The sequence below is a fragment of the Ostrinia furnacalis genome, unplaced genomic scaffold, assembly GCF_004193835.3.
Source record: "Ostrinia furnacalis isolate ACB-3 unplaced genomic scaffold, ASM419383v2 OfSCF7708, whole genome shotgun sequence".
NCBI lineage: Eukaryota > Metazoa > Arthropoda > Insecta > Lepidoptera > Crambidae > Ostrinia > Ostrinia furnacalis.
Genome location: NW_021137947.1, coordinates 695,667 through 708,384, shown reverse-complemented (window position 1 = coordinate 708,384; position 12,718 = coordinate 695,667). Strand labels below are relative to the sequence as shown.

The 12,718-nt window shown below is 38.7% G+C and overlaps 1 protein-coding gene across 1 annotated transcript in view; it reads left to right on the top strand.

Annotated features, from left to right (window-relative positions):
- The first annotated feature begins 3,893 nt into the window (after positions 1-3,893).
- trpl (transient receptor potential-like) overlaps positions 3,894-12,718 on the top strand; it is a 32,790-nt gene continuing 23,965 nt past the window's right edge. Inside the window, exons 1-7 of the mRNA XM_028322731.1 lie at positions 3,894-3,946; positions 6,372-6,457; positions 6,932-7,056; positions 8,689-8,926; positions 9,881-10,023; positions 10,977-11,157; positions 11,560-11,751. Coding sequence (XP_028178532.1) covers positions 6,431-6,457; positions 6,932-7,056; positions 8,689-8,926; positions 9,881-10,023; positions 10,977-11,157; positions 11,560-11,751 — 906 coding nt within the window. The 5' untranslated portion in view covers positions 3,894-3,946; positions 6,372-6,430. The remainder of the gene's footprint in view (positions 3,947-6,371; positions 6,458-6,931; positions 7,057-8,688; positions 8,927-9,880; positions 10,024-10,976; positions 11,158-11,559; positions 11,752-12,718) is intronic.

The window sequence follows — 12,718 nt, the reverse complement described above, 5'->3', positions numbered from 1 at the left end:
CATGAAATAGGTATTCTGTTAATATGACATTACCTAATATTATAATTTAGACTTAGCCATGCATACCTACGTGTGTTTTTAGTCAGAGAGATGTTTTTCTTATGACTTTTTAACTTGTAGTAAATGTAACTTCAAGGAAGACCCGTATTATTAAACGCACTTGAGTTTGAGTCTATATTTAAGAGTAGATTTTTTAAGCCAGTGCTTTATCCATTACTTACCTAATTACTGAATTCGAACAATGACCGTTTAATCTACGCTTGAGTTTTGACTCAAGATTTTTGAGTCGTTTGAGAATACGCGTCACGGGGCTATTCACAGTTCTTGATAAAGTTTCATAGTTTCCCTAACGATATCTACATAACTTGTTCATTATCCGTTACTTCATGAAACAAAAAGTGGTAGGTAATTTACCTGACAAACAGAACTATCTGTCAGGTAAATTAAGTACTTATTTGGATAGCCAAATAAGTACTTATTATTTGACTCATGGTTTATTGTGAATTGTTGATGGTTATGTTATTGTTTAAATAACGTTATATTGCACGTTTATAATAACGTTATATTGTAGGGTGATTTGCAAAATATAAGAGGTCAGATTAACTTGCATTTAGTAGAGACTCGTTTCTAAAATCTATGTAGATAGGTTAACAGATCAGCTTCCATGTCTTTCCATTTAATACATACTTTTCAAATGCCTACGATCTATTTAGACCGAATCTATTGGTTTTCCTTGTTTTCTTCTGATGCTCAAATTAGTAGAAAAACTCGTGGAGTAGACAGTCATAAGGGTCGAAGCACACGATGCATTGCGGCGGCAGTGCGACGCCGGAGCGGTGTCGCTGCGTCATCTTACATAAAAGTATCTATGGCGGGCAGGATTATTCCGCTTTGTTCACCTGGGTGAAGAAAGTGGAATTTTTAGTGTCCTTATTTCACCTCGAATCGGAAACATTTCAGCCGCCACGTGATATCACGCAGGTGAATTGATTCGACTAAATCAATCGCCTTTGTTCATCTAGGAATTCACCTGAAAAATTAAGCACCTACTTAGGTGAAATCCATTTTCTTCACCCATGTGAAAAAAGTGGAATAATCCGACGGGCACACGAGCGAAATCATTGCGATGCGGCGCCGCAAAGCATCGTGTGCTTTGGCTCATACAATCGTATAAAGTCGAATGTAACTTAGTAGGATATATTCCACAAAGATGCTTTTATTTACAACGAACAAAGTATGAGCTTCATTTTGGAAGATTATTACAGCGTTTTTCAGTGTCATGTCATCATTGTAAGTTTGTGCAGTAATACCATTAATTACACTGTAATACGTATTTGTGTCTAGGAAATGTACAATATGTGGTACAATTTTAATAATCTCAAACATTTTTAAGGCTATTTCACTCAGCGTAATAAACAAGAATAGGTACTTAAGTACGCCCATAGTGAAAGTTATCGGAAAGGTGTTAAAATTTTATCAATATTAAAAAAAAAAAACTGTGGAGATTTATTAAAATTGTTCTATGTTTAGTAAAATTTACCGAAGTAGGAATACAACTTACGCGTAAAAAAACTTTAAAAATTATGCAAGAAACGCTATTTACAGTGTGTTATTATAAAATTTACATATAAAAAAAATTGTACATACAAAATTATACTTAAATATTGTATAATAAATGATCAACTGTCCGGTGTTTGTATTAGCTAATGGTACTTATTATACCTACCTATTTACCCGACTGTGCCAGAAGGAAGGTTATGTTTTTTAAATTACGTCTCCTGTATTATGACTTCCATTGACCAAATAATGGACTTAACTAGCAAGTCCAACATTTTATTGTTTTCGGGACTTAAAACAAAGATAAACCTAGAAACAGATAAAGTTTCAATAATAATTTTATTCTGGAAACTAAGTAAGTATGGCGCTGTCCAAACAAAGGGTTAACATCAGGAAAAGTGCTAATGTTGTACTTATTTCCTGGCTTACATTTGACTTCTAAATCGTAGTTCTTTTAAAATGATTTTGGGACCAAAATAGAACCGAGTCTTGCATTTACTTCTAGATCTTGAAAATAGTTCAACACTCCATTTTTTTAACAAAACTGCCAAACTTTATTTTTATTAAAAATCTGTGCCTATAGATTTAGTTCCTTTTTTACTACCTAGTTTTTATTGACAAATTGGGGTGAAACTTAAAGTTCGGTCATTTTTACTGTGTTTTGAAAATAATATCATCAGCTAAAACAATCGCCTACAGTTACAATTTAAGTTTTAAATTAATCACAATCGAGAGTAGATGGATGTGTAGAAATGTGACATATCTGTATAGGCACTATTGCTAGTCAAATCTACATGTAGTGTGTACAGTGTATTATGTTTCATAGACCATGTTGTAATAAAGTTTTACATTTTTATGCGCTCTTTTATTCAAGGCATAGTCAAGGCGGATAGCCTTCTTCTTATCGTGTCGACAACAAACATACACAGTGCAGCCCAAAATTCCGCTACAAGAGTGGAGTCAGCAGCATTAATTAAATCCTCCTGCGTGCAGTTGCTCGGGCACGAAAAAAAAAGGGAGATTAAATTAGATTTATTTTAGTCAAGGTAAACTGGCTGGACTTGCGCCTTACCAAGTTACACGTCGTACACTTCGCATGTTTTATTATGTTAGTCTATGAATGGTTAGCCATAAGAAAGAACATCGATATAAAATTTGAGAAAAAGTAAAAATAAAAGGTCGTGTCATCAATAAAAAAATAATGGCCTTTAAGTAGAGCGCGAAGCCATAAAATATGAAAAGAAAGTAAATTTTTTAGGCGGGAAAACGTTCAAAAAGTTTGTAGTCAGATAAAAAAAGTAAAAAATATAAAACAAAAGAATTGAGTTTTCGTAGTAAAGCCACATTTGTTGTGATTCAAAGTTTATTTGCGTGATTCAATTATGCATTAATTTTATTAACCAGATTAATGGCTACATGACTAACGTTAGATTAACTTATCTACTTACGAGTACCTAGTTACCATCTGTATTGTCTTTGATAGAGAAAATAGAATCCCTGTTTTATTATACGCATGGTGTAAGTAGATAATAATGTAGCTAAGAAAGTAGGTATTCATATTTTATTTTAATAAATAGACGTGTAAAAGAACTTCTCAAAATCTGACTAAATTTATATAACTCAAAGGTGACTGACTGAATAGTGATCTATCAACGCACACCCCAAACCACTAGATGGATCGGGCTGAAATTTGGCATGCAGGTAGTTGTTGTGACGTGGGCATCAGCTAAGAAAGGATTTTACGAAACTCCACCCCTAAGGGGGTAAAACGGGATCCACGCGTACAAAGTCGCGGGCGGCTGCTAGTACATAATAAGACTTGCAGCATCATGGTGAATCTCTATGAGCCTGTCTCAGGTACATTTTCCGTTCGATTCGTCCGACCAAAATGTTTTTTTTTTTATCAATATGTTCCTACAGCTTCTCGAGTCTATTACTGCCTGTGATTTATTTAGGTTTAAGTATGGGAAGCACATTAAACAGAGAACGGGCAGCAGCTCTCTCTGAAAAACATCAAACTTTTAAACTGCGACTCCAACCCGCCTGCCAAGCGTGGTGATTATGGTAAAACCCTCCACTATAGTGGAGGAGGCTCATAGTCCATTGGACTGTAAAGGGCTGTTGATGATGATGATGATGATGGAAAGCACGATTTTTACAATTCTCCAGTCTATCCATTCACTTAGGTACACGGGTACCTAACTCCACGTGGGTTATTATACGAAATAACCGCTTCGAACCGCCAGGCCTAGCCGTCACGCATTGGGTCCTAATTGGATCTAGGGGGTAAGGGGTCTCACCCCTAGGGGGTAAGGGGTGGGGTATAAAAAGGCAGGCGGCGAGGCCAGGCGCAGGAGTGGCGTCACGCCAGCCAGGGCGAGCGTTGCCTGTGAGTACATTTTTTGTGTTTTTGTGAAATTTGAAAAAAAGGTAAGAATGTGAACGTGTTTTTTAAATTTTCTAAGGTAAGAGATTTAATTGTAATATTTAAAAAATTGTACGAGCGGTTGGTTAAACATTTTTAACAAGTTCTCAATAAATTAAAGTCTTAATTAAATTATTTAAGACATTTACTCAGCATTTTTTTATCTAATATTAAATGGAGAGTAAAGATGAGACTTTAAGTTTACTCAGAACTTAAGCAATGCATTAATAAATAATAAATCAGCATTAATAGATAATATTTACATGATGTTAGTCATGTCATGGGTATATCATCAATAACTATAGTAGTAATTAGTGTCTGTATGTTGTTCATGCTAACTAGTAATACGAGAAATATTATTCGTCTGTCATGTGTGTTATAACGACTTAAATCTTATACCTGGGAAACAGCCTCAACCATTTCCAAACCATCGCTCATAATTTCAAGTTCAAACAGAATAAATAACTAGTTAACTTTATGGAAAAAGCAGAGAGCAAAATACAACAATAGTTTTTTGATCAGTAGTTAACTACTTAATAATCTTGATATTGGTCAAAGATACTAATATCAAATCAAAAATATTTGTTAATTTATGTCCAGTATTTTGGCACTTATGAACGTATCCCTTATCCTTATCTTTTGGGCTTACCATGCAGCGCTTCCAGACAAACATACTAAGTATACAGCATAATTTAATGCGTTTTTATGGTTATAAATGTTTTCAATAATCCTCTTTGGCATAGTTTTCAAACAACAGTAGGCACAGACTGGCTTATCGAGGAGTTTTGAAAAGGTAAGCATATTCGTTGCCAATCCGATCAACAAGTGCTTCGCAGGTAGACGTGAACAACATTCGATTATGGGCTTACGCCAATTCAATTATGGTTGTGTAATGTCATCATAACTGACGCAAAAGAAACATGTGTAGACAGTGTGACATTCGTAAATCCGTTACGAATGCCTCATCTGGGAATCGAAGTTAGGACTTTTGGTTGAGAGTCCCTGGGGACATCAGTGTGACATTCCTTTGTAATTATTAAATGCTCCACCTGGGAATTGAAGCTGGGATCTTCCACTGGATGTCTATTCACTGAGCAATTGTTTAGAAAACAATTTCGCTGAAGCACGGTAACTGAAGTGAGGCAGACGATGAACCAAATATTCGCAGAATCTTGTTAGATAGGTATGTACGTAGAAAAGAGGTCATAACTAATTAAAATTAGATCTAAAGAAGACTAAATTATTTATTGCTAAGACCTACGTACCTAATTTGCAATAAACCTAAACTCTCAAACGAAATGGCCTGTCGGTGCCTAATCAAAAAAGATAATTAAAACTTAACTAAGTATTAATTATTTTGCAGTGGGCCGGAAAGCTCGTTGAACTGCTTTGACAAGTACGGCTGTAAATCTTTGTGACTAATTGTTTCGTTTAGGTTTTAGCCAAATAAATGGTTCTTGATTAAATCTCAAGGATGCCTTGATTGATTGAACTTTAATTTACCTACTTATAAGCTAAACATACGACCTAAAATACTTACTGTCGGTATTTATAATTTTTGAGCGTTGTTTTATAATGTCTACTGACCTTAATTATTGGATAAACATTCGTTCGTTTGTGTTTACGTAATTAATTTTCATTTCGGTCTGTAACAGAAATACTCTATCCATTATAAAAAACCGCATCAAAATCCGTTCACTAGTTTTTCAGTTTATCGCGAACAGACAGACGCGTATTATAGTCATAGTCTTAATGTTTTATTGCATCATGTTGTGTTGGTACATAAAATTAGGTCTTAAATACATATTATAAGACAATACAGTCCCGAAAACATGAGCCCCGTAAAAGCCTGAAGGGCTCATGTCAGATTTCAGAATACCTGAAGCTGAAACAGGATCGAGAAATTAACTTTAATCTGAGTTTCTTGCGCTGCTTCTTCTATGAGTTTCTTGCGCTGCTTCTTCTCTGAGTTTCTTGCGCTGCTTCTTCTATGAGTTTCCTGCGCTGCTTCTTCTCTGAGTTTCTTGCGCTGCTTTTTCTTTGAGTTTCTTGCGCTGCTTCTTCTCAGCACTGACCCATTTATTGCAGTATGCCCGAAGCAGTGGTAGGGTTAATACCGGGACGTGTAAAAGTGCTTTTTAAAAGCCTATTTGCAAAAAATAAAGAGTTTTAATCATTGTTTACTCGTCTAATCTGTCAGTACATTCGATTATGCGCTCACAATTGAATTACTGCGTAAGGTTATGTCAGATGCAAGTGGGTGACGGACGCGGATTAGCGTTGGGAGGCTTCCACGCGTCGCACGAGTGGACATTATGCATGGATGTGTGGAATATTTTTGGTATTTTACATAGAAACTTATAAATATATATTGACTTATTACCATCAGGTAACTAGCCGAGGATAAGAAGTTCGCCTGTGGGGGCGGACGCTGCTCCAGCATCAGATATGGGCGACAAAAAGGATTTAGAATGCGTAAGTAGGGTGCAGTTCTGTTGTTCCCCCTGGATGGCCATCATAAGGGGCCAACTGGATTTTGAAGGCCTGTTGTCTCCCCTAGTCAGGGGGGACAACAGATCTATACCTAAGTACATCTACCAGTGTGCTTACAAATTGTAGACGTGCGTGAATTAGGAATGTAAAGTTATTCATTAGGAATACTATTATGTACTCGTAGGTACCTATGCCGGCAGCACCGGTACTTAACAGGGTATCTAAGTAATTAGATACAGGTGTCTGTAATCAACTCATTTTAGGACCTAGGTAACCCAAAATCTTTTAATTATTTTGTAATTGTCTACCTATTCAATTTCCACAGTGGTTTTTTAACCCCTTGAGTTCTTTTCAGTGAACAAAAAGTCTAGACATTCATCTAAGTACTTACGGTTCATATTATAGTATGGTCGTATAACACTTTATTCATATTTTTTGTTTATATTTCTTTACTAGGGCGACCTAGCATTGGAGGGCGGCCGCAAGCCCATGGAACTGCCTACTCTGCCTAAAGCCCTCACTTTAGAGGAAAAGAAATACCTCCTCGCCGTCGAGAGAGGCGACATGGGCAACGTCAGGAGGTAAGCCTAGTTTAAGTCTCAGTTAACCTTAACCTTAACTGTAACTGTAAATTTAACCGGTGTTTTCGCATGGAGTTTGACAGACGAACCTAATTTGGTAATTACAATTAGCGTCAAAAGTCGCGGCTTGAGGATGTCAAAACGCGGTATTACGATTTAAAACTTTTTAAATTAACTTAGAGTTTTGGCTCACAAATAATGTAGAATTCATATTCATATTTCCATCTGCTATAGATACGATAAATAATTTTACTGTGATATTTTATTTCAGTAGATACCTCTAATCATATTCACGCATGTGTGTTTAATTATATTTTTTTAATAATAAGGATAGATGGGGCTGTCGTATCTTAATAGGCAAAAGCCCCCAAATAAATAAAGATAGAAAAAATATCTGTTTCTGGCCAGTCTTTCGGAAAATAAATAAAAAGTATCTACCTACTTTTTGTTTAGTTTAGTAGGTAGGTACCTATTTTTAATGAAATATCAAATGTAGAGCTTGCCTAATTTTCAGTTGCTGGTATGGCTAGATCACTAAGAACATAAAATTGTTGTGACCTGTGGCCAACTTAAAAACGAGTCTAACAAAGCTAAACACGCGTTGGAGACCCGGATGTACTGTAACAAAAAGTTTCAAGTAAAAATTGATTGCACAGTATTGGCAATGGAAAATCATGTCTCGATCACATAGAAACAAACCAAGAGTAAACAACTATTAAAATAAAGCCGGCGAAATGACGTCGCCAATCGTGAGCACGACAAATCTAATTATTGTTGTGTATAATTGGATTGTTTTGGCATTAATCAATTCTCGGACGCTGTTGACAATGGCCCGCTCCATTTGTGGGATTGCCTTGTGGAAGACACTTTAATATGTTTACAAAAACAAGTTATTGGTCCGCAGACTTGGCGAGTGTTTTTTAATAATTTTGTAATTAAAAAGTGTTTTGAGGCTACTCAAGGACTTTTTGTTTCTGATAGCACTGTATATTTATAGACTAGATATTAGATTGAGACGTAATAAACGTTACGCCTTATTCTTTCCCTTTGCGTTAAAAATAGTAGGTTGTAGGTACCTACAACATGTGGTTCTATAGAATTCATATCGTTAACGAATCTTACTCTATCAAGTAGAAGCAGCGATTTGATCCGACTTAGGTACTCCTAAAGTATAAAGTATAAACAGTGTACATTTTCCGACTTCATAATCAATCTTACTTCTAAGATTGGGGTTTGTTACTTCAGATTTTTCTTATTCTATTTTAGTTATTTAGTCCAACATCTCAAAATAAAACACATCTCTTGTATGTTCCTTTATTTTTACATTTCATGTGATACAGCTCTCTGACAGATAGCATTCGGAATTGTATTCCCTATGAAATTGTTAGTACAAAACTAGAAAATTAGGGGGCATTAGGCACCCTTGAGTACAGAACCCTTGTAGGTATAACGGGACTATTCCCAGCTCGATCTCACAGATGCAACTCCTGTGTAGCCAGGACCTACAGCTTGACCGCCAATAAAAACCCAACCAGTGAAGGTCAAGTTTGTCCTGGGGGAAAGTTAAACTGTCATTGGACCCGCAACGAAATTAATCAGAACCCTATATGTATTTACCTCTTGTGTCCCCAGGATTCTCCAGAAAGCTCATCGCCAGAAGCACATCGACGTGAACTGTGTGGACTCCCTCGGCCGAGGGGCCCTGACCCTGGCCATCGACGGGGAAAACATGGAGATGGTGGAACTCCTGGTCATCATGGGCGTGGAGACCAAAGACGCATTGCTTCAGTCTATCAACGCGGAGTTTGTGGAGGCTGTGGAACTTCTGCTGGAGCATGAAGAGCTGATACACAAGGACGGGGAGAAATACGTGAGTGTTTTGGAACTTCCATAGAAAAATGAAAGTCTACCGGGAATGTACTCATTTTGTAATCTTTTTTGGATTCTAGAAATACTTCAATAGCTATGTCTGTCTTACATAACCTACTTTCTTAATGTTCAGCCACGAACTAGGTACGAGAAGCCTGTAAAGTGCATAAGTTTTGTTGAAACATTTTATCCTAAGATGGAAGCACTACGAAACTGTTTGGCAAACACAACTAAACTGTCCTAGAAAATTATGTATTGGTGGTATTGGTACGAGTACGTTGCCTGCCTAATCGTCTCTTGACTACGACGACATTATTTTCCTTGATTTTTCATGTATAAAATTAGGCTATGTCCGCTCTACGGTTTTTTCACACAAGCGGTAAACCGCGAAACCGCCCGAAACGTATTCGCGGGAAAAAGCCGCAGTGTGGACGCTTGCATTAGTTTTACTTGCTTATAAAATCACGCGGTTAAAAATCGCGGCGGTTTAGCCGTAGTGCGGACTCGGCCTAATACCACATTTATCGTACAGAAAGTACTATACCTGTTATATGAACCAGTAGGTACAGAGAGAGAGAGAGAGAGAGAGAGAGAGAAAGAGAGGGAGAAAGAGAGAGAGAGAGAGTATTGATATGCTTTCTATCAAAATCCCTGATGGTACACTCAGGATTATTATGAGAAATTCTTTTTCTTTGACTCTTAACAACCATGCGACCGGAGGTAATGCCAATGGCTAAGCCTAGCCGCAGATCACCGACAGCTTTTAGTCGACCGATAGTCACGTCGGGTCGTTAATCAGTATGGATGGACATGATGATAAATGCGCATATTACCTACACCCATTCGGTATCGGCCGTTCTTCTTACAAATTTAAATCCGGCCCAACTATCGGTCAACTAAAAGTAGGTCGTTTTCGCCTGGGCTAATGACATTTTATTTTTTCCTCCCTGTACAGAGCTGGCAGAAAGTGGACCCGAACACGGCGATGTTCACGCCAGACATCACGCCACTGATGCTGGCAGCGCACAAGAACAACTACGAGATCCTCAAGATCCTGCTCGACCGCGGAGCCACGGTGCCAAATCCTCATGACGTAAGGTAAGTGGCAACGCAGGATTAGTCGTCAAGGAAATCCTTGGGGGAGGCCTTTTTCCAGCAGTGGACGTCATTTGACTGAAACGAATTGAATTGGCTTCAAATGCAGAAGCGTTCTAGAGTGAAGACTGAAGGCCATCGTCATATTAGCGAACACAATGTGGTTCTGATCAGCGAGAAAACTACCGGCATCTGAATTGAAAAGATGCTGATGAGAAAACAAGATACGATACTAGACACCTTCTAGTAGTTTTAGACCACTATAAAGACCATGTACCAAGTCGATATTACACACGATTATCCTTTTGCTGAAAAGAAAAACAATTTGAAGGAATAGATTTTCTAGTAAAAATCAATAAGTCGGTACATTTATAGATATCATTCAAAACGAGGAACTAAATTAAGAACTCTAAACAATAAACAAGATGAGAGTTAATATGCGTAACTCATTGACAATAAACTTAATCATTCAATGTATCCGCAAGTCCAGAAGATTCTCTCCGCCACTCTCTAGCTCGACTGAACGAGTAGGGCTCTGGCTTCGCCATCGCTCATAGCCCTGTCCTTCACCGACCCCATACTGACTGCCTTTGAACTTATTGATTCTATTTAACATCCAGGTGCGGTTGTGAAGAATGTATCCGCGAGTCTACCGAAGATTCCCTCCGCCACTCTCTAGCTCGACTGAACGAGCACAGAGCTCTGGCTTCGCCATCGCTCATAGCCCTGTCTTCCACCGACCCCATACTGACTGCCTTTCGATCTTATTGTTTCTATTTAATATCCAGGTGCGGTTGTGAAGAATGTATCCGCGAGTCTACCGAAGATTCCCTCCGCCACTCTCTAGCTCGACTGAACGAGCACAGAGCTCTGGCTTCGCCATCGCTCATAGCCCTGTCTTCCACCGACCCCATACTGACTGCCTTTCGATCTTATTGTTTCTATTTAATATCCAGGTGCGGTTGTGAAGAATGTATCCGCGAGTCTACCGAAGATTCCCTCCGGCACTCTCTAGCCCGTCTGAACGAGTACAGGGCTCTGGCATCGCCTTCGCTCATTGCCTTGTCTTCCACCGACCCCATACTGACTGCCTTTCAGCTCTCTTGGGAACTGCGGAACTTGGCTTTTGCGGAACAGGTAAATAGGAATATTTGAGTATATTCTTCTCTTTCCGTTGAACTTTAATATGTAACTGTGCTTCAACATCTGGAATCAGGCTCAGAGGCTGTGCAAACGTTGACACTATTGTGTTTTGTGTGATATACAAGCTTCCAGTGGATATTCTGACATTAATAACTGGATTCAACTCCTCAATGTCCCTTCTGAAGCCCGGAATCATTTCCCGTATCGGAAACTCAAGAAACGGTTCAAAGAGTATGTGAATTTGAAGTTTAAAGGTTAAAAATGCTGTTCTTAAAATATTTTTTGCATTTTCATTTTCATCAAATGGCTATAACTTTATCACATTTTAGGTGCCAAACATCCATAGTTTCTTACTCTTAGCAAGCTTAAGAAATAAAATTGAGAATAATTTACTAGGAAAGCAAAGCCGAATACCTGGAGCTTCGTCGCCAAGCTCAGAAGTTCGCTGTGGACTTACTGGACCAGTCGCGCAGCAGCCAAGAGCTGGCCATCATCCTGAACCACGATCCTGACGAGCCGGCGTTCGTTGAAGGAGACCACATGAAACTGGCAAGACTGGAACTGGCTATCGATTTTAAACAGAAAAAGGTTGGTCTACTTTCGATCCAAATTCATCAGCTTATTTATGTAGGTACTAAGAGCTGTTCATCATCCTGAACCACGACCCTGACGAGCCGGCGTTCGTTGAAGGAGACCACATGAAACTGGCAAGACTGGAACTGGCTATCGATTTTAAGCAGAAAAAGGTTGGTTTACTATCGATCCAAATTCATCTGCTATTTATAGTACATAAAGTACTAAGAGCTAGTCATCATCCTCAACCACGACCCTGACGAGCCGGCGTTCGTTGAAGGAGACCACATGAAACTGGCAAGACTGGAACTGGCTATCGATTTTAAGCAGAAAAAGGTTGGTCTACTTTCGATCCAAATTCATCAGCTTATTTATGTAGGTACTAACAGCTGTTCATCATCCTGAACCATGACCCTGACGAGCCAGAGTTCGTTGTAGGAGACCACATGAAGATTGCGAGATTGGAACTGGCAATAGATTTTAAACAGAAGAAGGTAAGATCACTTTCCTAAAAGAAGATTCACGACCGTATTCACAAACATTACTATGAGGTCTCACAGTGCGCGTGGACGCATAGGGTGACACACGAACCAGAGCTCTATTCAACACTGTGCGTTCGATTTTCTGATTTTTTTTTTTTTATCCACAACGAGGAAGCTCTTGACCTGTATATGGTAAGTGACGATCAGGCCGAAGGTGGAAGCGAGCTTCACCCGGAATCCTCAACCACGGAGGAACTGGCTATCTTACCTCTTAACTGCCGGAACACAATAATGCTGTTAACATTATTGTTATGGCGACAGACTTAGGTAAGATGGTGGTAGCTAGCCAGGCGGACTTAAAACAAGCCCTACCACCAACCAAACCGAACAGAAAAATCTGCCCCCACTGGGAATCGAACCCGGGACCTCTGCGTCTGAAACAGGTGGTCTTACCAATAGACCACAGAGGCAGTTAATTGTAAGTGAGTAAGTGATTCACT